The sequence below is a fragment of the Bidens hawaiensis genome, unplaced genomic scaffold, assembly GCF_021521415.1.
Source record: "Bidens hawaiensis isolate Kalapana, Puna unplaced genomic scaffold, B.hawaiensis_p1.1 tig00021292_1, whole genome shotgun sequence".
In the NCBI taxonomy this organism is placed as follows: domain Eukaryota; kingdom Viridiplantae; phylum Streptophyta; class Magnoliopsida; order Asterales; family Asteraceae; genus Bidens; species Bidens hawaiensis.
Window position 1 is genome coordinate 76,409 of NW_027505021.1, and position 22,481 is coordinate 98,889.

A 22,481-nucleotide genomic window follows, 5' to 3' on the forward strand; every position below is an offset into this window, starting at 1 on the left:
ACGGGCGTCCAACATTTTCGACCATATAACGTCTCTAATGGTGCGGCTTGAATGCTTGTGTGATAACTATTGTTATACGAGAATTCCATTAGGGGTAAGTGGTCATCCCAACTTACACCTAAGTCTATCACACATGCGCGGAGCATATCTTCCAACGTTTGAATCGTTCTTTCGCTTTGCCCATCGGTTTGTGGATGATAGGCAGTGCTAAGGTTTAGTTTCGTACCAAGCGCTTGTTGGAAGCTTTTCCAAAAGTGAGACATGAAACGGTTGTCTCGATCAGAGATTATAGATAGAGGTACTCCATGCAAGTCAACGATGTTGTTCACATAAATACGCGCTAATCTATCTATTGAATACGACTCATAGATAGGTATAAAGTGAGCGGATTTGGTTAATCTATCGACGATCACCCAAATAACATTATGTTGTCGAGTTGCCTTTGGGAGTTTGCTTATGAAATCCATGGTTATTAACTCCCATTTTCATACGGGAAGTTCGGGTTACTGAAGCAATCCCGAAGGCTTTTGGTGTTCAGCCTTGACTATCAAACAAGTTAAGCATTTCGCAACATGCGAGCGATGTCCTTTTTCATCCCATTCCACCAGTAGTTTGGCTTGAGGTTTTGATACATTTTGTCACTACCGGGGTGCATCATGTATTTGGACTTATGGGCTTCGTTCATAATCTTTTCATGTAAGTCCCCAACAATTGGTACCCAAATCCGGTTTCCCATTCTAAGGATACCATTGTCACCTTTGACTAGCGAGTCAATGGTGGCGTTACTTTTTTCGTCGGAGATTTGGTTTTCATTGATCGCTTGAGTTTGGGCAGATTTGATTTGGTCAATGAGATTAATTCGAAGTTCTAGCCTTAACGCTCGGGCTCTTTTTGGCTTTTCGTGCTCTTTACGGCTCAAGGCGTCAGCCACAACGTTGGCTTTACCTTCGTGATAAACGATCTCACAGTCGTAGTCGTTGAGAGTTTCCATCCAGCGTCGTTGGCGCATATTAAGATCTTTTTGATCGAAGATGTGTTTCAAGCTTTTGTGATCAGTGTACACGATAAATCTTACTCCATAGAGATAATGCCTCCATATCTTAAGTGCAAAGATTATGGCACCTAACTCTAGATCGTGCGTTGTATAGTTCTTTTCGTGCACTTTGAGTTGTCGAGAGGCGTAAGATATTACTTTCTTTCGTTGCATTAATACACATCCCAAGCCGGAATGAGACGCATCACTAAAGACAACGAAATCTTCAGTACCTTCTGGCAGGCCAGTATAGGAGCTTGGGTATGCTTTTGTTTAAGTATATCGAACGCTTCTTGTTGTTTTGTTCCCCATTTATATTTAATATTTTTGCGAGTTAAAGAAGTTAAGAGAACAACAATTCGGGAAAAGTTTTCAATGAACCTACGGTAATAGCCGGCCAATCCCAAGAAACTTCGAATCTCGGTTGGCGACTTTGGGATCTCCCACTTAGAGATAGCTTCAATCTTAGTGGGGTCCACTTGAATACCGTTAACGTTGATGATGTGACCAAGAAATTGCACCTCGTGCAACCAGAACTCACATTACGAGAATTTGGCGTACAACTTCTCAGTTCTAAGAATTTCAAGTAAGGTTCGAAGATGATTTTCATGGTCGTCCTTAGACTTAGAGTAAATGAGTATGTCGTCGATGAAAACGATAACAAATTTATCCAAGTAAGGCTTACAGATTCGGTTCATCATGTCCATGAACGCGGCTGACGCATTAGTAAGTCCGAATGGCAAAACGGTGAACTCATAATGTCCATACCTTGTTCGAAAAGCCTTTTCGGAATGTCTTCGCATTGAACTTTGAGTTGGTGATAGCCGGAACGAAGATCGATTTTAGAAAAGAAGCTAGCACCTTGAAGTTGGTCGAAAAGATCGTCGATTCGAGGGAGTGGATAACGATTCTTGATTGTGACTTTATTGAGAGCTTGGTAGTCGATGCACATACGCATGGATCCATCCTTCTTTTTGATGAATAGTATCGGCGTTCCCCATGGTGATGAACTTGGTTGTATGAAACCTTTCTCGAGAAGCTCGTCAAGTTGTTTCTTTAGTTCCTTCATCTCGGTTGGCGCGAGGTGATACGGAGCTTTGGCGATTGGAGAAATACCGGGAATAAGATCGATCCTAAACTCTACTTCACGATCGGGAGGAATTCCAGGAAGTTCGCCGGGAAAGACATCGGCATAGTCAGAAACAACAGGAACGTTTTTGATTTCTTTAGGTTTTGATTCTTCGGTGACGTAGGCCATGAATGCTAAGCATCCTTGATTTAAACATTTGTTAGCCCTTATCATTGAGATTAGGCTAACTCGGCCAGCGTCTTTATCCCCTTCAATTCGAATAGTTCATTTATCCGGGGCTCGAAGTTCAATAGTCTTGCTTTTGCAGAGGATACGAGCATGGTTGTCGAATAACCAATCCATAACCAATACAACATCAAAACCAACAATAGTCATAGGTAGCAATTGAATAGGCAAAACATAACCGGCTAATAAGACTTTTCCGTTTTCTAAAGCTCCGAAGATTTTAACGATTTCGCCATTAGCGGTCTCGACGCTTAGAGCTTTATTTAGTTTGATTAAAGGTTCGTTTAATAGACTACAAAAGCTATAATCTATAAAACTTAAGTTGGCTCCTAAATCAAACAAGACTCTAGCATAAGCGTTATTAACAAGGAACGTACCGGTAATGGTTTCCGGTGTGTCGCTGCTTTCTTTGTATCAAGGACGAAGACTCTTGCATTACCCTTCTTGGGCTCGTTCTTTTGACCGATACCACCGCACCACCAGTCGCGGGCTTATTCTTTGGGCACTCGAAGCTAAGATGTCCCATCTCTTTACAGTTGTAGCAGGTCATCTTCTTCTTCCAACAATCGACCGTAGCGTGGCCGGGTTTGTGACATGATTCACAAAGTCGCGGAGTTAAATGGCATCTACCCCTATTACAAATTTTACATTGTGGGATGCCGGGGTTGAAGCCAGACCTTCGTTGGTCAACTCCTTTACCCTTAAAACGGGTATTTCCTTCCTTCTTCAGGTCTTGCGTTGTTACAACCCTCTTATCTTCTTCCTTATTGCGGATCATTCCGCCCATCAAGTATCCAGCCAACTCTATTGCGGAGTCAGCGGTTTGTGGCAAGTGTGACCTCATCATGTCACGAATCTCTTGTGGTAATCCCCAAATATAACGTGTAACTTTGCTGGATTCAGGGGTAACCAGCTAGGGAACCAAACGACAGTATTCGTGGAATTTCGTGTTGTACTCACGAAGGTTCGTTCCAACAACCTTGTGAGTCAAGAATTTGGTTTGAATTTGGTCCGTTTCATTCATCGGACAGAATTTTGACATTAACAACTATTTGAACTCGTTCCAAGTGATGTTGTACATCACCTCCCTTCCTCTACTTAAGATCAATGTGTTCCACCACTCTAGCTTTTCGCCTTTAAACATCAGGGAAGAATACTGAATCTTCTCCTCATCGGAACACTTGCTTGTAATCACAATCGTCTCCATCTCTTCAAGCCACCTCACGGTTGTGATGGCCCCTTGTCACCATGGAACTCCTTTGGTCCGTAATACTTAAAGTCTTTAAACGAACACCCACCAATTTTAAGTCTCTTGAATTCTTGACAAACCCCACCATCAGCGTTCAATTCATGCACACTTTCTTCCATATGTGAAGGTCTAGAACGGGGTTTAGAAACGGATTTTCGAGAAGGATTTGCAGATTATGAATGTTTCGTTTGTCTAGATTGGGATCTAAATTCAGATTCGGCCACTACGCCATCTTTTACTAACTTTTAGATTTGTTTCATGTACTTATCGGGAATCGGTTCCATTCGTTCATTTTTGGGACCTTTCCCTTTTTCTTCTCGTTTTTCGGCTTCCTTTCGGGAGGCCTCTCGGCTATCACTTTGTCGAGACATTTTTATCTTTTATTCTTTTCAATTTTTTCTTTAAGTCTGAAATTTAACAGTTTTTCTCTTATTAAACATACATTTTTATTTATTTATTCATATATGTATATATCATACAAGATATATACATGGATTATTACAACACAAAGATTCTATATATACATTCATACTCGATGTATATATATATTCCTATCCATACATCACATAACCCATAACATTACATTAACACATAAACTTCATCTCTTGAAAACACGCCATCATCACCATCCTCTTAATCCTTCATGAATTTCTTCACAACCTTCGTCAACTTGTTACATTTTCGAAAAAGCTTGTATCCTATCTTCTTCTTTTTCTTCTCATCCAAAGAAATTTTCTTCCTAAGGTCACCAGTCTCGTGCAAGGCTCGGTCTACATGCTCCTCTTGTGATTGCGGGATCTCGTTTGGGTATCCATACTTCAGAGGTGGGTTGTGGTAACCCATCATCACCACGTCATAATGGTTCTTCGGGTTTGGATACGGAGATGTTGTCACATCGGAGGGATAGTTGAAGAATGCATCGGCAACTTCGTTTTGTTCACGTATTTCATTGGCCTATTCTTTAATGGATGGAATTTCGCCTTGGTATGGTGGAAAACTTGATGACGCCTTACCCTTGAGTTCATGGAGAAATTGCATATAGGGATTGACAGAACCATAGCTTGGAGTTGAGTATTGATCTTCCATTGGTGTGGTTACTTCATTTGGATTGTCAGGATATTCTTCCTCTGGTTCTGTTTCCTCTTCCGGTTCCTCTTCTGGTTCCTCTTCGGTCATTGCCGGCATGTGAATCTTTTCATATGGCATCGTCACTCTCATATTGGGCTTGCGAGATGGCCCTTCCTTGTTGATACGGGAATCGGCAGAATCCATAGTTGAAGTGCCTGTATGCCACCTTCGTTGATCGGAGTGGCATTGCATCCAGTCGGATGAAGGAGATTTTGGTTCCTCCTTGATTGGTAAATTGGAGAGGAAAGTGTATGAAAGGTGAGGATTCGGTAAATGTGTTGAACCTCCAGATGGGAAATACGGCGGGATCTCGGTTGGTTGATAAGTCGGAATCTCGAAAGGATAATATGTCGGGACTTCAGATGGTTGATACATAGGTAGACTTGTCGGGTGATAACTTGAGTGTCTTGGTGCTTGGTACATTTGATGTGGAGTGTTATCCAGATGGTAAATGGGACTTGGTTCAATATTGGGATGTCGGTCATGTCCCTCGTTGGAATTGAAGAATGATTCGAAGTAATCCTTACTCATGATGTCCTTTGGGAATTTGTAATACTTTCTTGCTCTTCTTGCTTCATTATCATAATACTCCATTAATTTCTCGTATGACATCTAGATTAGGTGGTTTAGATTGAGGTGAGGGAAAGAAAGGGTTACCAGCCGATCTTATCCCTATTCAAATAAACAAGTAAGTATTTCCTATGCTTGGATCGAAGCTTGGGTATTGTTTTATGATACCCAATTCGCGAAGATCGATGGCTCTGATACCAACCTGTGACACCCCCATCTTAGGCCTAGGAGTGTGATCAATAGTTGGTACCACATTTGTAAATAAATCAGAGTTACGGGTTATTAGCGGAAGACTTTATAAACATGTGGATTTAATATTAAAAATATTTACAATACAAAAGATGAGACAAAAGGTCTCGTTTAGTTTTACTTGTTTATAAGTTTTACAAAAGCATTATATTTAATATTTAAACAAAATTATCCGAGTTATTGGATCTTTGAGCCCTTCGTCCTTCAAGCTCTATTCTTGGTTACCTGCAAATTATTAGAAAATACGTCAGCAACGAATGCTGGTGAATATGCTGACGCTAAAATATTTTCTTTACTTAATCACCCCTCGAGACCACGTAAGTCTCGGCCCATCTTGGCTTAGGAATAATCAAGTTAAAACAAACATCATTATAAATTCGAGTCTCTACACTAGGTCACCCCAGCAAAACACCGCAGCGTTTCGAAGTACTTAGGTACCATAAATATACACATGGTCATTCTCACTTGAACGTACTTAGGTCCGGCCCATCGTGGTTGGAGGTCGTGACCAAGCGTGGTGGGATGTGCCCACCTCATTTAACCACATATGTAAGGATCCAGACAAACGTATACTACAGCTTGAGGGCTAGGCTTTTACTCATATTCATAATGTTTTTAGAGACACTTAGTCTCATGTAAAGTTTTTCATATAACACGTTGACTCGTTTGAAAACAAGTTTGTAAAAGTGGGGCGTATTCACCTTTTGATTGGGATCGGTTTCCAACACCGTCCGTGGGTCTTTCCCTTGCTATCTCGCACCTATAGTACGAGTATAACTCTTGTTAGTCGGATATACAATCCGGCTTAAGACCTTTAGTCTTAGTTTTATAACTTTACCTCGATGAACCTTTAGTTCAAAAATCTCTTTTACTTTAAAACCTTTAGTTTTAATAGTAATTTACAAACCTTTAGTTTATTTATAAAACCCTACGTTTCTTCTTCTTTAAGAAACGTATTCTTTTCTTTATTATTTAAGTATACTCATTATACTTAAATAATATCTATAACAAGGAATATTTACACACACACATATATATATATATATCATTTCTCTTTCTTTCTTTTCTTTGTTATATATTTCTTTTATTCTCGAGGTATTGTATATAATCTCGACTTTGGGAATTAAGCCTTTATAATATTTTATTATTATTTTAGTCGGGCATTATGCCTACCTTGGTTGGCTTATGATAACCCTATTTAATTTGACCAACACTTCGCCACCCGCTTGATCAATCACTATTCCTTCCTCGTCTCTCCTTTGCAACCCTTTTCCACACTTGGCACACTTCTCTAGGCATTAACACTTCTCGGCACGCACTTTGAGATGATCATTGGAATGTCGGAATAGTATCGCCTTCTTGATATACACGTCGTCGAGAAATGGCACGAGTATCGAGGTATGGCACGCTTATCGAGGAATCGGGGTACGGTTATCGAGATGGGTCGAGGACACGCTTATCGAGGTGTTAGAGAGATGTTTAGAAAGAGAGATATGCTGAATTTTGTGTGTGAAAATGAAATCCCGAATGCTGCTATTTATAGACATATTTTTGGATCCCATCGCGGTACGCGATGGGTTCCTTGGCTAACCTGTCGCGTATCGCGACGTAGGTTGAATGAGTCACCCAGTAGACCTGCCACATGGCAGGCGTTGTGTCGCGTGGCGACACGTGGCGGATGTGTTGCCACGTGGCGGCAGACGGTGCCACCGTGTGCCACGTGGCACACGTGTCAGACAACCCTATCGCGGTACGTGATGGGTGTCCCTTCTGATGCCTCGCGTATCGCGATGGGTCAGGAAAACTAGAATTTTCATTTTAGCCCTTGATGTTTGGAATTTGACAGTTTTGATCCATTGACTTTGGATTTTGGCATTTTTGGCTCGAAATTTCCGTGATGTTACAGCCGCTAATGTATTCTTATTAGCGACCTCATTTTTATCCAAATTATTGCTATTATTTATTGTTTCGTATACAAGTTGTGGACATTTTTCTTATTATATATATATATACACACACTTGTTCAAAACTATGAATTGCTCACCAACCTTTGTGTTGATAAACTTTATTTTATGCAATGTTACAAGTTTGACTTTTGGTTGACTCGAGACTTTGAGAAAAATACTATCAAGACCTTTAGGATATTAGCAAAATGAACAATATATTTATTTGCTATATTTTGTGATGATTATTGTATGAACAATTATGTTGTGTGACGTTATGATTTTGTGAAATTAAATGAGTTGTTAAATATTATCGCTTTAAATAGTGTCATGCGCTTATGGGCAATCCGTCGCATCCCGGCATGTTCCGCCGCCTTTGGTCGGGGTGTGACAAGTTGCATGTGGAAGGTTTTTTGAAAAGTAACCAAATTTGTAAAAAAAAATATGTTTTTGAAAGGCTTCAATATGAATGCTCAAAGGTTAACATCTTTGAGACGAATTAATGTAATGGTCATGTGAGATGAATAAATGTGGCTTTCAAGTTTCATTAATCAATTAAACAATCTAGCACGTTAACCCGACATGATTAACTTTTCTATTGAAAATCTTAGTGTTTAACGAATTGAACTGGTCTTAAAAACTTGTTAATAACTGCTATCAATAAATGTGAGTGTGTGTATTATTCATATCTATATCTTAGAGTTGTTATCTCATTTCTATTGGTGACTTAAAATAATTATCTGTCTCTGTTTTGTTGTTCTTATTTCGACATTAGTTGGGGGTTGTAAGGGTATATATGAAATTAAACTTATGAAAAGATATACCAATAAGTTACGAAAATCACAAAAGCATTCAACACCAAAAATTCATTATGTTTTCTACACATCCTGAAAAGACGACGGCTATGGCCGTGATAGAGAACAATGTGGAGACAATCTGCAACAACCTTACCATAATTCCTTATATTAAACCCTTGTAGATTGCTAAAATTTAGTTTTGGATGCCAATAGATTTCCATTTCAACTTGGATGTCTCAACATTATGATTCACTTCCTTCTCTCACCATTTATCATTAATTCTAGCCCTAATTCATCATCGTTGATCTTTCTAGCATGATCTACCCTTTCTTTCTCCTTAAAACAACGTCGAACCTACAACAAATAATCGAAATCTACCTACAGAGCCACTTCATTAACACTCATCATGATCACCTAAAATTTTCAATCACCACTGAAGACCAATGGGGTGTTTAGGATTCCTTATTTTGGCCTCCTTATGACTTTTTCATAAGTCATAAGTTACAAAGTTGTAACTTATGAAAGTTTTCCCATCACATCATAAGCAATTCCAAACACCTTTTAAAAGCATGTTTGGGATTGAGTTTGAAAAATGTTTATTAGCTTATTGGTGTTTTCAAGAAGCCAATAAGTTAAAATGTGTCTGGCAATACCAAAAATCTTTTTTATTTTAGCTTTATGAAAGACTTAAAAAACAGTTTTTCAAAAGCCACAAATCCTAGCTTTTCAAAATGACTTTTGAAAAAGCCAATAAACATTTTTAAAACTCAACCTCAAACACCATCAAACTTTTCAAATAAGTCATAACTTGATAAAATAAAAAATCCCAAATACACATATTTTGTTTATCATGAGACTTCAGTTCAACCATTTTAATTTTAGGAACTACACTTTTCTTCCAAGTTCCAACACCATGATATACCTCATAGGCCTAACTACAAGCTACTTGTAGTTGTCAAGCCTTTTCCTTTTAAGAGGTCTAATATTCAAATTTAGACGCGAAAGATATTAGTTTGAAATAGTGGTGTGCAACAAACACAAAAAAACGAATAATTCAAACCGAAACAAAACCGGCGATCTGGTTTTATGTTTTTGTAAAAACCAAACTAACGGTTCGGTTTTGGTTTTGCATGAAATAAAAATTGAAAAAACCGAACCGAACCGAATTCCTAAGTTTTTGTTTTTTTATATTTTATATTTAGTAAATTATTAGAGTTTAATAAATATTTTTGTTCAAATGTATAGTAGTCTATTATTTAACAATTAACAAAATTATTTATATCTAAATTTATTATTTTTTGCAAACCTTTTTTTTTCGTTCTAAAATTTTTGAAGCTCAAATAACAAAAACCGAAACCGAACCGATAACAAAACGAAAACCAAAACTGAACGGTTTCAAAAACTCCAAAACCTAAAATTTGGATTTAATTGAAACCGCACTAAACCACATCACACGGACCTGTAGTCTGAAATGGTGTAAAAGTAGGAGTAAGATAAGTTTTACGTCGAAAGAAGAGAAGAAAAACACGACTTAACTTGTTTAATGGTTTTATTATATTCTTATTAAAAGTTAAAAATAAAATAAAAAATAAAATATGAAAGTAATCGGGGGGTCGTCGTCTACCTGTCGTACAACAAAATCCAGAGTCGTCGTCGTCGTCGTCTTCTTCTCATCAATCATCCAATCAATCAACCACCAGCATCATCACCGGCGACCCCCAAATTCCTCAAATCAATCAATCTTCATCATCCATCAGCATGCAACAAGGCGATTACACCTCTCCTTATTACCCCAATTACCCTCCAAACCCTAACCCTAACCCTAACCCCACCACCACCGATCTCCACCAACCACCACCCTTCAATTACGCCTCTGCACCCCCCACCACCTACCACCCTCCACCACCTTCTTCCGATTATTATCCACCTCCTCCCACTGCTCCCTCATACACACCTAATCCCCAATTCGACATTTCACACACCTCTTATCAATCTCAACCACCACCCTATAATAGCAATAATAATAATAATAATCCACCCTACGATCAACACCCCAATTACACCCCTACCTCTCCGATTCCTCAATTTAATCACACCTCACCCTTCCAATACTCACCCTCTCCCTCTCCCTATAATAATAATATTAATACTCAGCCTTCCGTTCCGAGTCAGGTATACGAGACTTCTTATGACACCGGCTATGCTGGAAATAATCATAATAATCATTATGCTCAACTAGGGGCTGGGGGGGATTATTACGGGAACCAGCCACCCGAGTCTAGTTACCGTGAAGGTGTTTATGCGTATCAAGGGGGTAAGGTTGAGCCTTACGGGTCTAGGGGAACTGGTTCCAAGTCTTCTATGTGGAAGGAACCGCAGCAGCAGCAAGTGTTGTTCGATGATTTTGGGCGCCCGATTGGTTTGCCTGGTAAGGATAAGGACTTGGCTCCGAAGGTTGTGAAGGCGGTACCCAAGGCTGAGACGCTGGAGGATGTTAAAGGTGGGGTTCAGAAGTTTAGGGTTAAGTTGTTGGCAGAAAGTGGTGGGCAGAGTACCATGGATGTTCTTTGTCAGGTACGGTTTTCTGTTGTTGTTTTGTGTTATCGGGATACTATATGTTACATGTCAAGATAAGATTTTCCGTTTTCGTTTGCTATGAGTGAGATTTTACTGGCTACGTGTGTTTACTTGTAAACATGAAAGGTAGTGAAGCATCTGTACGTTCATTTTAGAGGGTGGAAATTATTTAGCTAATGATTTAGTACCTACATTGCTAAACAGATCTGTGGTACTGAACAAAGGTATAGAAAAGTAGGGAACTTTATTGTCATGCTTATATCGTTCCAATATAGTTGTAGAGTTGCAAGTAAGAAGGTATTAAGATTTATCAATTCAACTTATGGCTTCTTATTGTGTCAACCTTTAGAAAGCAGGCATCTTTTTGGAGACGTAAGTTATGGCGTGTTTTTAATTCCTTGAATTAGATACTTGAATTCTACTCTTTATTGCAACATTTAACTCCACAGGAAAACTTGTTCTCAGTTTAGTGGAATTAACTATTTAGAATGTCATTGCAATCACAATTAGAGTGAACTAGTGAAGTGCATATTGTGCATCTAAACGAATCGCATGTACTTTGTTATGATTACAAGAGGACAAATGATAATTAGTTAAAAAACCTCCATACGTAGTAGTAATGTTGCAGTTATTGTGGGACTTCTAAAAGAGAACAACACTGCAATTTTAGTGGTGGGCTGCGAGCATATATGTATGTTAAGAATATGATGTTTCTTACAGTATGGGAATAGCAATTAATAAGAACTAAAAGTTTAAGTGGAGTCTAAGAAAGGATGGCTTACATTAACTTGGTCACATTACTTTGTGATTAAGTGTTAGCATGCAGTGTACTAAAATACAGGTTAATTGGCTGCCAAAGTATCTGTTAAGCGGCTGTTAAAACTGTGTAAAGTTACTAAGGCAGGCTGTCAAAAGTATTGATTAAGCTGCAATGTTCTTTATATTTATCGAAAGTAACAGATAGTTGAACCCAATGCATTAAATTTTGTGAAAGTCTGTTATGTTTTTATAGTCTAAAATGATATGTTGAAAAATTAAGTAAAAAACTAGAAACCTTGGTACCACATGCAGTCATGCACTTGTGTCAATCGTCCACCACAACTGCCATGAATCCTGTGGTGGTTTCATGCCTTTAATTTTTGTAATTGTTTTTGTTCCATCTGCTCTTCATCTCACGTTTTTTATATATTGAGATGCAAGTATTAAGTAGAGTTGAGAGTACAATGAAAAGTAAACCGTGTAGTACTGTACTACCGCCTGCCGGGCCCTTGGCAGTAGAAAATAATTGGTACTATTAACTTACAACAATTTGGCATTTGCAAAGTCATAGTTGAATTTCTTTTATTTGCAATTAGTTGTCATCTACTAATATTTGTGTTTTCTACAACGAGTTGTTCACTTATTTTTAATGTTATCCTTGGTAATCAGTTAATTAAAATTTTACTACCATTATTTTGACATCAGTGGTGTGCAAAAATGCATCAGGACTAACTAAGTCAAGTGACTAAATCAGGAGCTAGTAATTATTTCTTGTGGTTTTATGTTTGAGCTCTGATGCACGGAAACGCCGGAATGGTACGAGTCCCCATCCCGGGGACAGTTTGGGGACGGAAACGCCGGGGAAACGTTTCCCGGACGATTCCGGTAATTGGGGACGGCCCGTAAAACGCTTCCGGGACGTTTCTTAAAAAAATTAGGGGTTTATGATTAGATATTATATATAATACATCTAAACCAGGGGTGGGGAGACAAACGTTGCTGGAAAAGAAACTTCTGGTGAGTAGTTGAAGTGAAAGAAATGTTGAAGGTGATAAGATTAAAAAATTAATATTTTATTACATACTAGGTTAGTTACCCGTGTAGCACACGGGTTAAAATAAGTAATTTTTTTAAATAATAACATAATATGAAATAAAAAAAATGTATCACATATATAAAGATATATTATACAGTAAAAAAATTTCATATTACGCAATTTGAAAATAAAAAGTTTTAGAAAATTCATAAATCAGAAATTATTTCTTGGTTAATTTCTATATCAAAACTTATAGTTGTAAATGACAACTTTTTTAAACCAACTCATGGACCAAAACTCATTCTAATCTTAAACCGTTTTGACATGAACAATGTTTGATACTTTAATCGGTTAAAGAAACCCACCCGTTTCGTATTGGTTACTTATAAAAATCTAATATTAATAAATAATGATATTTATGATGGTATTAATTCTTTTAAATTAGGATTGAATTATTAAAATTGTAAATGAAATACTAAAAAAAGAAATGTAGTTAATGTGAGAGAGATGAGGGAAAATTTTGTAAGGATCAACATAGTTAAAATGAGAGAGATGGGGAAAAACTATTGGATTAATACCGCAGATTTCGGCAAACCATAGAAACGAAAACCGCAGTTCACTCAATAATTATAGATTGAAAAGAAAAAAAATAGAATAAAATATAAAACTATTAACAGAAAAAGAAATATATATTTAACATGAGAGAAATGGAAAAAATTTATAAGGATCACTCATGTGTAATGGCATATGCCATTAAGATCCGTGTAGAACACGAGCAAGAATAAATAAATTTGTTTAGATAATAACACAATGTAATATGCTCAAATGATATACAGATATAATATATGGTAGAATAAATTACATATTACACAATACGGAAATAAAAAGATTTTGAAAATTCATAAATCTCTAAATATTTTTTTTGTATACAATATTTGCACTTTTAATCTACATATCAAAATTAGTAGTTTTGTTTTGTTTTTTATTTCAACTTTAGATAATGAAACACATCGTTTACCATGCGTTAAAACATGTTGTCTCAAAAACAAATAAAACCATCTATAGTGATTGACTTTAGCTTTTATTAATCTTCATTGCAAAACAAACATAAAGTTAAAATTTTTTTATTTGAAATTAATTATTTTATCTAAACCAACTTGAAAATTTGTTACTAATAAAAGCTTAATATTAATAACTAATACAACATATTTATATAAAACTAAATAATATATCTATGTTTGTATTAAAATTTTAAATTAAAAAATAATTATTAAAAAGAGAAAATAATTGATTAAGGAAGAAAAAAAGAGTTAAATATAAAACTATTAATAAAAAGGAAATGCATTTAATAAGAGAGAGAGGTGGAAAAATTTTATAAAAAACTATCTTATGTGATGCCATGTGGCATAAAAAACCTTTATTTATTATATAGTATAGATGTTTGTGTGGCTGTTTTCTCAGGCTTTTCCAATTTGACTATTTTTATTTCTAATAATAGTACATAGTATAAATGCTTTAAATAAATTGTTTGTTTTATTTGGTAATCTTAATCCGAGAACATACTTTTTTTTTTCTTTTCTGAAATAACTATCCCATTAACTAGCTTTTACTTTCTTTATTTTGTTATCTTATTATTTCACTAGGGTATAGCCCGTGTTACACGGGTGGAAAAACATGTTAGCAAACATAATAAATTTAAACAACAAATTCATGCAACACAAAACTTCTTCAAACTTTCAGACCAAAACGTTAACCATTTACATTGTCTAGATATTAAAAGTTAAAAGTGACAATAAGTTAATGTACATCGAATAACCAAAAAACATCAACAAAAGGCATAAACATGTTCTTTCATATTAAACCACCATCAACTTCTTCAAACATTCTATCAAAAGAAACTCATTTTACTTCACCACCTGAAAATATAATAAAACAATAGCATCCAAATAACATATTTAATAATGAGTAACATTTGAACATTAATAAAGTTGTTTTTATTAAATTGTTGTTTTTATTAAAACAAAATAACATATAACAACAAACAAAGTAAAATGACAACATAAAACATCTTTGTAACTTAAACCATTAAACCAAAAAGATATATCAATAAAAACTTTTTTTTGACCTTCATTTTATAACTAACAAATTTGATACTATTTCAAAACAACCCGTTTTGAAATATTTTCAAAATAGTTACAAAATATAAAAAAATTGGAATTAGTCAGCTTCAAAAAATTATGAAATTGTTTTTGATTTTTGACCAATCTTGCAACAAACTTTTAAATCACTGACGTTAATATTTGTTAAATTTACAAAACTTAAAAACGTTTTACAATAAATGAATTCTCAAATAACTTTGGAAAGATTAACAAATTTTATGTTGACGTTGATTAAAGCTGAAAAAATATGATACAAAATCAATGAAAACAAAATTTAAACGTATAAGAAATAAATTATCAAATATTTTTAATATTATTTGAAAACATTAAGACTTACACTATCAAATTGTTTGGATGTTATAATTAGAAGATTTATATTATGTTTAAAAAACTTATTAGTTATTATGGGTAAAAATATAATACGTGTTTATTATACATTACTGAGAAATTTAGTGGCATTAACCTTTGTGAAATGTATATTAATAATTCGTTGAAGAAATTACATGGTTGCAGCAAAATTATTGAAATTTGGATGTAGTTATGATGGAATATCTATGAAGAATACGATATCGAATGGTAAACTTATAAGTGACCGAAATTTAAGTTTAAATTTGATCTTTCATGTAAAGATATAAATAATTTAAAATATCTTGATTCATGGGAATAATAATATTAATAAGTTATGAAAATTGTCATGTTTAATAATATTCACTGAATCATATGCGCCGAATAATATTTATAAATGATGATAAAACGGTTATTTAATTTATGATATATTAATTATTGATTATTAGAAATTAAGTCATTTTGAATATTGTGTTCTAAAATAACGCGGTTATTATTTTAGTATTAACTAATAATTAATATTCACGTAAATTAAAGTAAGATTACATTACAATTATGGCAAGTGTATTTAGTTTGACATTCAGTTTTTTGAATATTAAAATGATAACTTATTATAGTTAATGTCAAATCACAAAAATTAAAATCAAATCGGTTCTAGTTTTACTAATATAACTAATTAATTTAGAAATAATTAGAAAAATAAAAATAATATCGGTTAATTTGAAAACTTCAAAAAATTATGGAAAGATTTTGAAATTAGTTTAAAATTATGGAGAGTATTAAAACCTTTAAAACTTTGTTGAAAGATTGGTCAATTTTCGAATTTAAAAGGAGTTTAAATACGTTAATTAAATTTTGTAATTTTAAGTTTAAATTTGGTCTTTCATGTAAATATAGAAATAATTTGAAATATCTTGATTCATGGGAATAATAATATTAATCAATTATGAAAAGTCGTCACGTTTAATAATATTCACTAAATCATATGTGCCGAATAATATTTATAAATGATGATAAAACGGTTATTTAATTTATGATATATTAAGTATTGGTTATTAGAAATTATGTCAATTTGAATATTGTGTTCTAAAATAACGCGGCTATTATTTTAGTATTAATTAATAATTAATATTCTCGTAAATTAAAGTAAGATTACATTACAATTATGGCAAATATTTTTAGTTTGACAATTAGTTTTTTGAATATTAAAATGATAACTTATTCTAGTTAATGCCAAATGACAAAAAAATAAAATCAAATATGTTCCAATTTTACTAATATGACTATTTAATTTAGTAATAATTACAAAAATGAAAATTAAATCGGTTAATTTAAAAACTTCAAAAAATTATGGAAAGATTTTGAAATGAGTTTAAATTATTGAGTGTGTTAAAACCTTTAAAACTTTGTTGAAAGATTGGTCAAATTCCGAATTTAAAAGGAGTTTAAATATGTTAATTAAGGAATGAGTTATTATTTCGGTCAAATCACAAATTAAGGAATAAGTTTATAAAAATGGAAAAAATTAAAAACATAAAAAAGGTTGTTCATCCGGTTTTTTTAAAAAAATAAGGAATGTCAAACTCTATAAAATGTATTAATGGGATTCTCCAATGTGTATAAATCTAAAAATGTAAACTAATATAAGATTGGAAATTATAATGAGATTTTAAATTAGACGGAATATTTGTCACTTAATTAGAAGTTGACAAAAACAATAGAATAATGATTATATTAATATAGGTAATTTAATGTACATTATAATCTTACAAACAAGGAATATACATGAATATTAAAAAAAATATACATCAATATTAAAAAAATTAAAAAAAAATACATCTTATTAACTAATGTTCAATCCATGCAATTAACTTATATGAGTCGGAACAATAACCTGAAATGATAAAGTCAAATATTAATAGTCATATTATGGAAGCTTTTAATTATAATTTTATAACCGAAAAATTTGAATGGTCTTACCGGAAAAACGAAATAGTGATAATGACGATGGTATCTTCGATTTTTATTTAGAAGGTAAAATGAAATATTCCGTACATCAATCGGGACAATAACCTGAAATAATAAAGTTTTGTTATAACATTGATATTATGGAAGATTTGAATTATAATTTATAACCGGAAATTTTAAATTGGCCTTACCGGAAAAAGAATAATGATAATGTCCATGAATGAAGCTGATTTTTATTTAGAACCTAGAACATGTAAAAGAAAAACACAGGAAAAATATAAAACCACCATTGTTATAGGTATAACACATGAACGGAAAAACTTACCGGAAAAACGTAAATACGTAGAAATATTAGCTTCATCGCGGTTTTTTTTATTTAGAACTTAAACTGATTTTAAAAAAGTTAGTTAACAATGAAAATAAAAATAAAAAAGTTAGATCTACAATAACCGAAAGAAAATATGATGTTGCCGGAAAAAGATATAACCTTACCGGAAAATCATATAACATTGTTGGCCATTAGAGTATAATATATAACCTTACCGGAAAACGATTAATCTCGATCTACATTACCGGAATATAGAAGATGGTGGATGGTGGAGTTAGTAAGCCGAGAGAGAGAGAGAGATTAATATGATTAGGGTGGAAAATCTTAAGGTAAATATAGTTTGTGAGATGATTTGACAATAATAAGAAAGGAAATAGATGACTTGGCAATGATGTGGCAATGATGTGGAGAGGCTAGTTGAATGACATGTGGACAATTGATGTGGAGAGGCTAGTAGAAGGCCATGTGAACAATTGTTTTGCTTTAATAGTATTTAAAGATTAATATTTTACATAAATATATTTGGAATTTTTATATTTTGATATCTATTTTGAACTTTGTTTAATATATATGGAATTTTTTTATATTTTTTTTCTTGCCGTATCCCTGCCGTACCCGAATCTTGGATTTATGATTTTTGCCGTTTCCCGTACCCGTAACGTCCCCGTTTCCTAGTCCCGTACCCGTTCCCGTGCTACTTAGTGTTTGAGATATTGCAATTTTTTTTTCATTCAAGAGTTACTATTTTATCCATGTGACATTTTACAGTGTGCATAATAATTGTAGTTTTTACTGTGTGTAGTGAACTCACGCTTAGTTCATGCAGGAGGCCAGCACAGTAGTATACTAGTATAGTTAGTCTGAGTTGGTGAAACGGTTTTCTCACCCAATTATATTTTTACAGTGAACATTAAAAACGATGGTTGATATGATATTATGGTTTTTAGCGATAATAAAAAGCATGTGATTTTTACTTTGTTACACTTGTTTCTTAGTGGCGGAAGGTTAATCAGGCATCATGTGGTGGCGTTGATAGCCGAAAGACAAGGGCACATGCACCGATCAGCCGGTGTACCGATGATTGAGTGCTATGTGCCTTATGTCCAAGGCTTGATGCAAAACTACTATCGAGCCGGGGGTCTCACCGGAAGCAGCCTCTCTATCCCTATGGGATAGAGGTAAGGCTGTCTACATCTTACCCTCCTTAGACCCTACCATAGCATTGCTATTGGTGGGATATACTGAGTACGATGATGATGATGATGATGATGATGATGATGATTTTTTTTCATATATTTGATGTTACACAGCTTTATGGCAATACTTTTGTTGACTGTGCATGTTGTTTTCAATAACGAGATGTGAAGCATATTGTTTCTTATTTTTCCTCAGGTCGGATTGGATGGAATCCGAATGCTTGACCCCTCTACCAGTCGGACTTTGAGGATATATTCTCTTGACGCAATAACGAGATGTGAAGTGTGTTATTTCTTACTTTTTCCTTTTTATTCATTATTCTAATTTTGCTACCTTTATTTATTGAAGTTTTCTCATACGTTATATAGGTGTATGATTCATCCACCTTGGCGTTTTGGTCCAAGAGCTCTGTAGACATTGAGCCAAGGCGTATAAGGCTGCAATCCAACAGTTACACTACAAACACGTTGTTGGACACAATAACTGCTGCAACCATTCAGGTTACAAATTTCAAATTTATTGCAATTATATATGCCTGTAAACGAACCGAACGCTGATTGAATTGTTGGGCGGGAGGTTCGCTTATTGAATAAATGAATGGACACAAACAGTATCTTTGTTCAGTTAGTTAAAAGAACGAACATGAACACATGTTTTAGGTCGACCACAATTTAGGCTAGTTTTATTAGTTATTTAGGCATAACAGATTGATGTTCACGTTTACTTTTAATTGATGTTTTCTCAGTTATGCTCATTTATGTTCGTTTGTGTCAACTTACATTCATGAACTGTTCGCTTACTTTGTTAACGAACGAACATAAACGAACACAAACACATTCATTTTCTTTCAGAACGAACAGGAACAAGAAAATTTTGTTCGTTTAATTGTATTTTCAATCGTTTTTCAGTTAAGGTTAAATGAATGAAGATGAGCATAACATGTTCCATTTGGTTCGTTTACAGGCCTATTAATTCATGATCTTAATCCATTTCTGAATATTTTTTCATGGAAACGACAGGTTAAGGAGATGGGTGTATGTAGCAGGCCCGTTGAGGCTGTTAAAGTTACCGAGCAATCAACTGAAAAGAAAAAAGGTTTGGGTGACTGGATGAACAAAATCAAACCCGTAAATGAGGAGAAAGATCATTGGGTAAGTAAGCCTTTGTAAACTTCTAGCAGGTATATGTTATTTATTTAAGTTTTATCAAAATTCTCTATATATTAACAATTATTCTTTAAATATATATTTACCAAACAGAAATCATATAAGTATTTTTTTTTAGTTTTTTTATCGTGGCTTATTTTGAATTTTTTTTGTAGGTACCTGATGAAGCTGTTACTAAGTGTACTGGTTGTGGATCCGATTTTAGTGCTTTTAATAGGAAGGTTAGTGGAATCTATCATATTGATTATTAAAACCCCATTTGTATTTTGTGAAATTTTCAAGTAATTAAATTGTTTTTTTTTTGTTTTTGTAATTATTTCTCGATTGTAGCATCATTGTCGGAACTGTGGAGATATTTTTTGTGACAAGTGTACTCAAGGAAGAATTGCTCTTACATCTGAGGAAAACGCTCCACAAGTTCGTGTTTGTGATCGTTGCATGGTATGCGTCTATAACACCACTATAATATTTAAATTTCTATGGTTATACTATTTGATGAAAGTATTTATATAAACTCTAATTTTAATTTTTTCTTTTTCAGTTGGAGGTTAGTCATCGGTTGAGCAGTGCCAAGGAAGTGGCTGCAAACAGATCATCAGGATTGCAGCGTCATGATGACCTCGCAAAGAAACTTCAGGTCAACTATTATACTCCTTTTGAGCTGATTAATGAAACAATTTATCTTATGTTTTTTTTTGGATAAATACGTACAGGAGTTGGAAAGAAATCACAAACCATCATCAGGTACGATAAATTTTCTACCAATACATATGAATCTTGCATTTTTAACTGTTAAATAGCCCTATAATTGTTGACGTTTTACTGATATTTAAAATGGAGATTTGTTTAACTTCATAAATTAGTTCATGAAGATACAGGGCCCGGTTTGTGTATTATGAGTACAAATTATTGGAAAGATAAAATTACACAAATGGTTCCTGTGGTTTGACCATATTGCAAGTTTGGTCCTCTAGTTTTAAAAATTGCAAACTTGGTTCAAACGTTTGGGAGAGGGTTGAACGTTTAGTCCCTACCGTTAATCCCATTTAGTTTTTAGTTGAAAGTTTATGTCATGTTAGGGTGATTGTATCTTTTCAATTTTGGAACTTAAAAAAAAACTCTTTTAAACTCCAGCTCATTCCGTCGACTTCATCACCTTCGAATTTGCACTGTTCGAATTTGCGGGGACTAGATTTTAACAACTTAACGTGCAACCCTCCCAAATATGTAACCCTCCCACAAATAAGTTTGCAGTTTTTAAAACTTGCAACATGGTCAAACCACAGGGACCATTTGTGCAATTTTCTGTATTGGAAATGAATAGAATTATAGGTTATTATAGTTAAAAGTTTTAACATTTGAGTCAGCAGGTTCCAAGTTTGAAGGTTCTAGCAGGCGGATGAAAGAAGTTGCTTGTCCAACTTGTACCGTCCATTTGCAAGTTCAAGTTCCCAGCTCGGGTTCGGAGACCATAGAATGTGGAGTTTGCCAGCACCCATTTCTTGTAAATGCACGCTGATGGCCTATGTTCGTTCGTATTGATTATTTTGTTTTCCTGTTCATTTTGAGGGTTTCGGTCTACTCATTGTTATCGGTATGTTTATTGATCACTTGTATTTGTTCTTATTCGTGCGGGTTGGTTTCATAAAATTCGGTGCAACTTTGTTTGTAAATGTGATGTTATGAAGGGTATGATTCATGTAAAGGCTTTTCATAGTGTAATAACATAACTGAAAAACTGATTTAGAACATTGTTGCTGTAAGGACTCGTACATCAATACATCATGCAAGGTAAGCTGTCTCACTAAGGTGATTCACAATGAGAGAATATATCCTGGTATATAAACAGTTTAAAGGTGAGTTTTTTTTATGCCTTTCACAAAACAAAAAATAAGAAAAAGAAAAAAAGAAGCGAGTTTTCAGTCAAAAGTACAAACAATTAATCACTACATGTGAAAAAATAAAGATAAACTATCTGCAAACCATGACATATACAATTAAAGTAGAGATGTGCATTTTGTTTTAAATACTTGTACCCGTATCTGTATATCGATTTAGCCTTTTGGTATGGGTATTGGTACTCGTTTTTGTTGAATTTTTGTGCAGGTACAATCGGGTACATGTACGGGTATGTTTGGTCTTTTGTACCTGGTTGGAATATGTAGGGGTTTAATTGAGATTTTACATATTTAATATATAAAATAAATTCCCCAACCATGTTATTATTGAATAATAGTAAACGTTTCTTCAATATTGAATAATATAACATTCAAGACTCGAACAAACATCACTTAAAGTCAGAGATCGAATTAGGGTTCTTCAATATTATCTGATCATTAACTTAGTGACCAATTTGGTACATGTATTAATTTGGTGCCCGTCATGTACCTGTACGAGTACCAATACCCAAACTAATTCAGATTACTTGTTATTCGTACCGGCACCAGTTTCAAGATCGTTGAAGATTTGAAAATAAAAAAGCAAAGTGGTACAAAAACGGGTACCTGTCACGTACCTGTATGAGTACAGTACCCAGACTAATTCAGGTTGTTTGTTATTCGTAATTGTACCGGTTTCAAGATCGTCGAAGATTTGGAAATAAAAAAACAAAGTGGTACAAAACGGGTACCGTACCGAAATACCCGTACCCGTACCATACCGA

The 22,481-nt window shown here is 34.2% G+C and overlaps 1 protein-coding gene across 1 annotated transcript; it reads left to right on the plus strand.

The window, feature by feature from the left end:
* Window positions 1-10,022: 10,022 nt before the first annotated feature.
* LOC143609942 (protein FREE1-like) lies at window positions 10,023-21,590 on the plus strand. The gene is made up of 9 exons (XM_077084553.1): window positions 10,023-10,858; window positions 18,849-18,935; window positions 19,022-19,153; window positions 19,673-19,804; window positions 19,975-20,040; window positions 20,150-20,260; window positions 20,361-20,456; window positions 20,533-20,563; window positions 21,190-21,590. Exons 1-9 carry the CDS (start codon window positions 10,043-10,045, stop codon window positions 21,336-21,338), a joined length of 1,620 nt encoding a protein of 539 aa, XP_076940668.1. The 5' UTR covers window positions 10,023-10,042; the 3' UTR covers window positions 21,339-21,590.
* The last annotated feature ends 891 nt before the right edge of the window (window positions 21,591-22,481 follow it).

Excerpts from the sequence above, each read along its gene's own strand:
- LOC143609942 (XM_077084553.1), top strand. The coding sequence starts at position 10,043 with ATGCAACAAGGCGATTACACCTCTCCTTATTACCCCAATTACCCTCCA. Across the intron at positions 20,261-20,360 it reads GTGTTTGTGATCGTTGCATG|TTGGAGGTTAGTCATCGGTT; the intron begins GTATGCGTCTAT and ends TTTCTTTTTCAG. Across the intron at positions 20,564-21,189 it reads AAATCACAAACCATCATCAG|GTTCCAAGTTTGAAGGTTCT; the intron begins GTACGATAAATT and ends TTGAGTCAGCAG.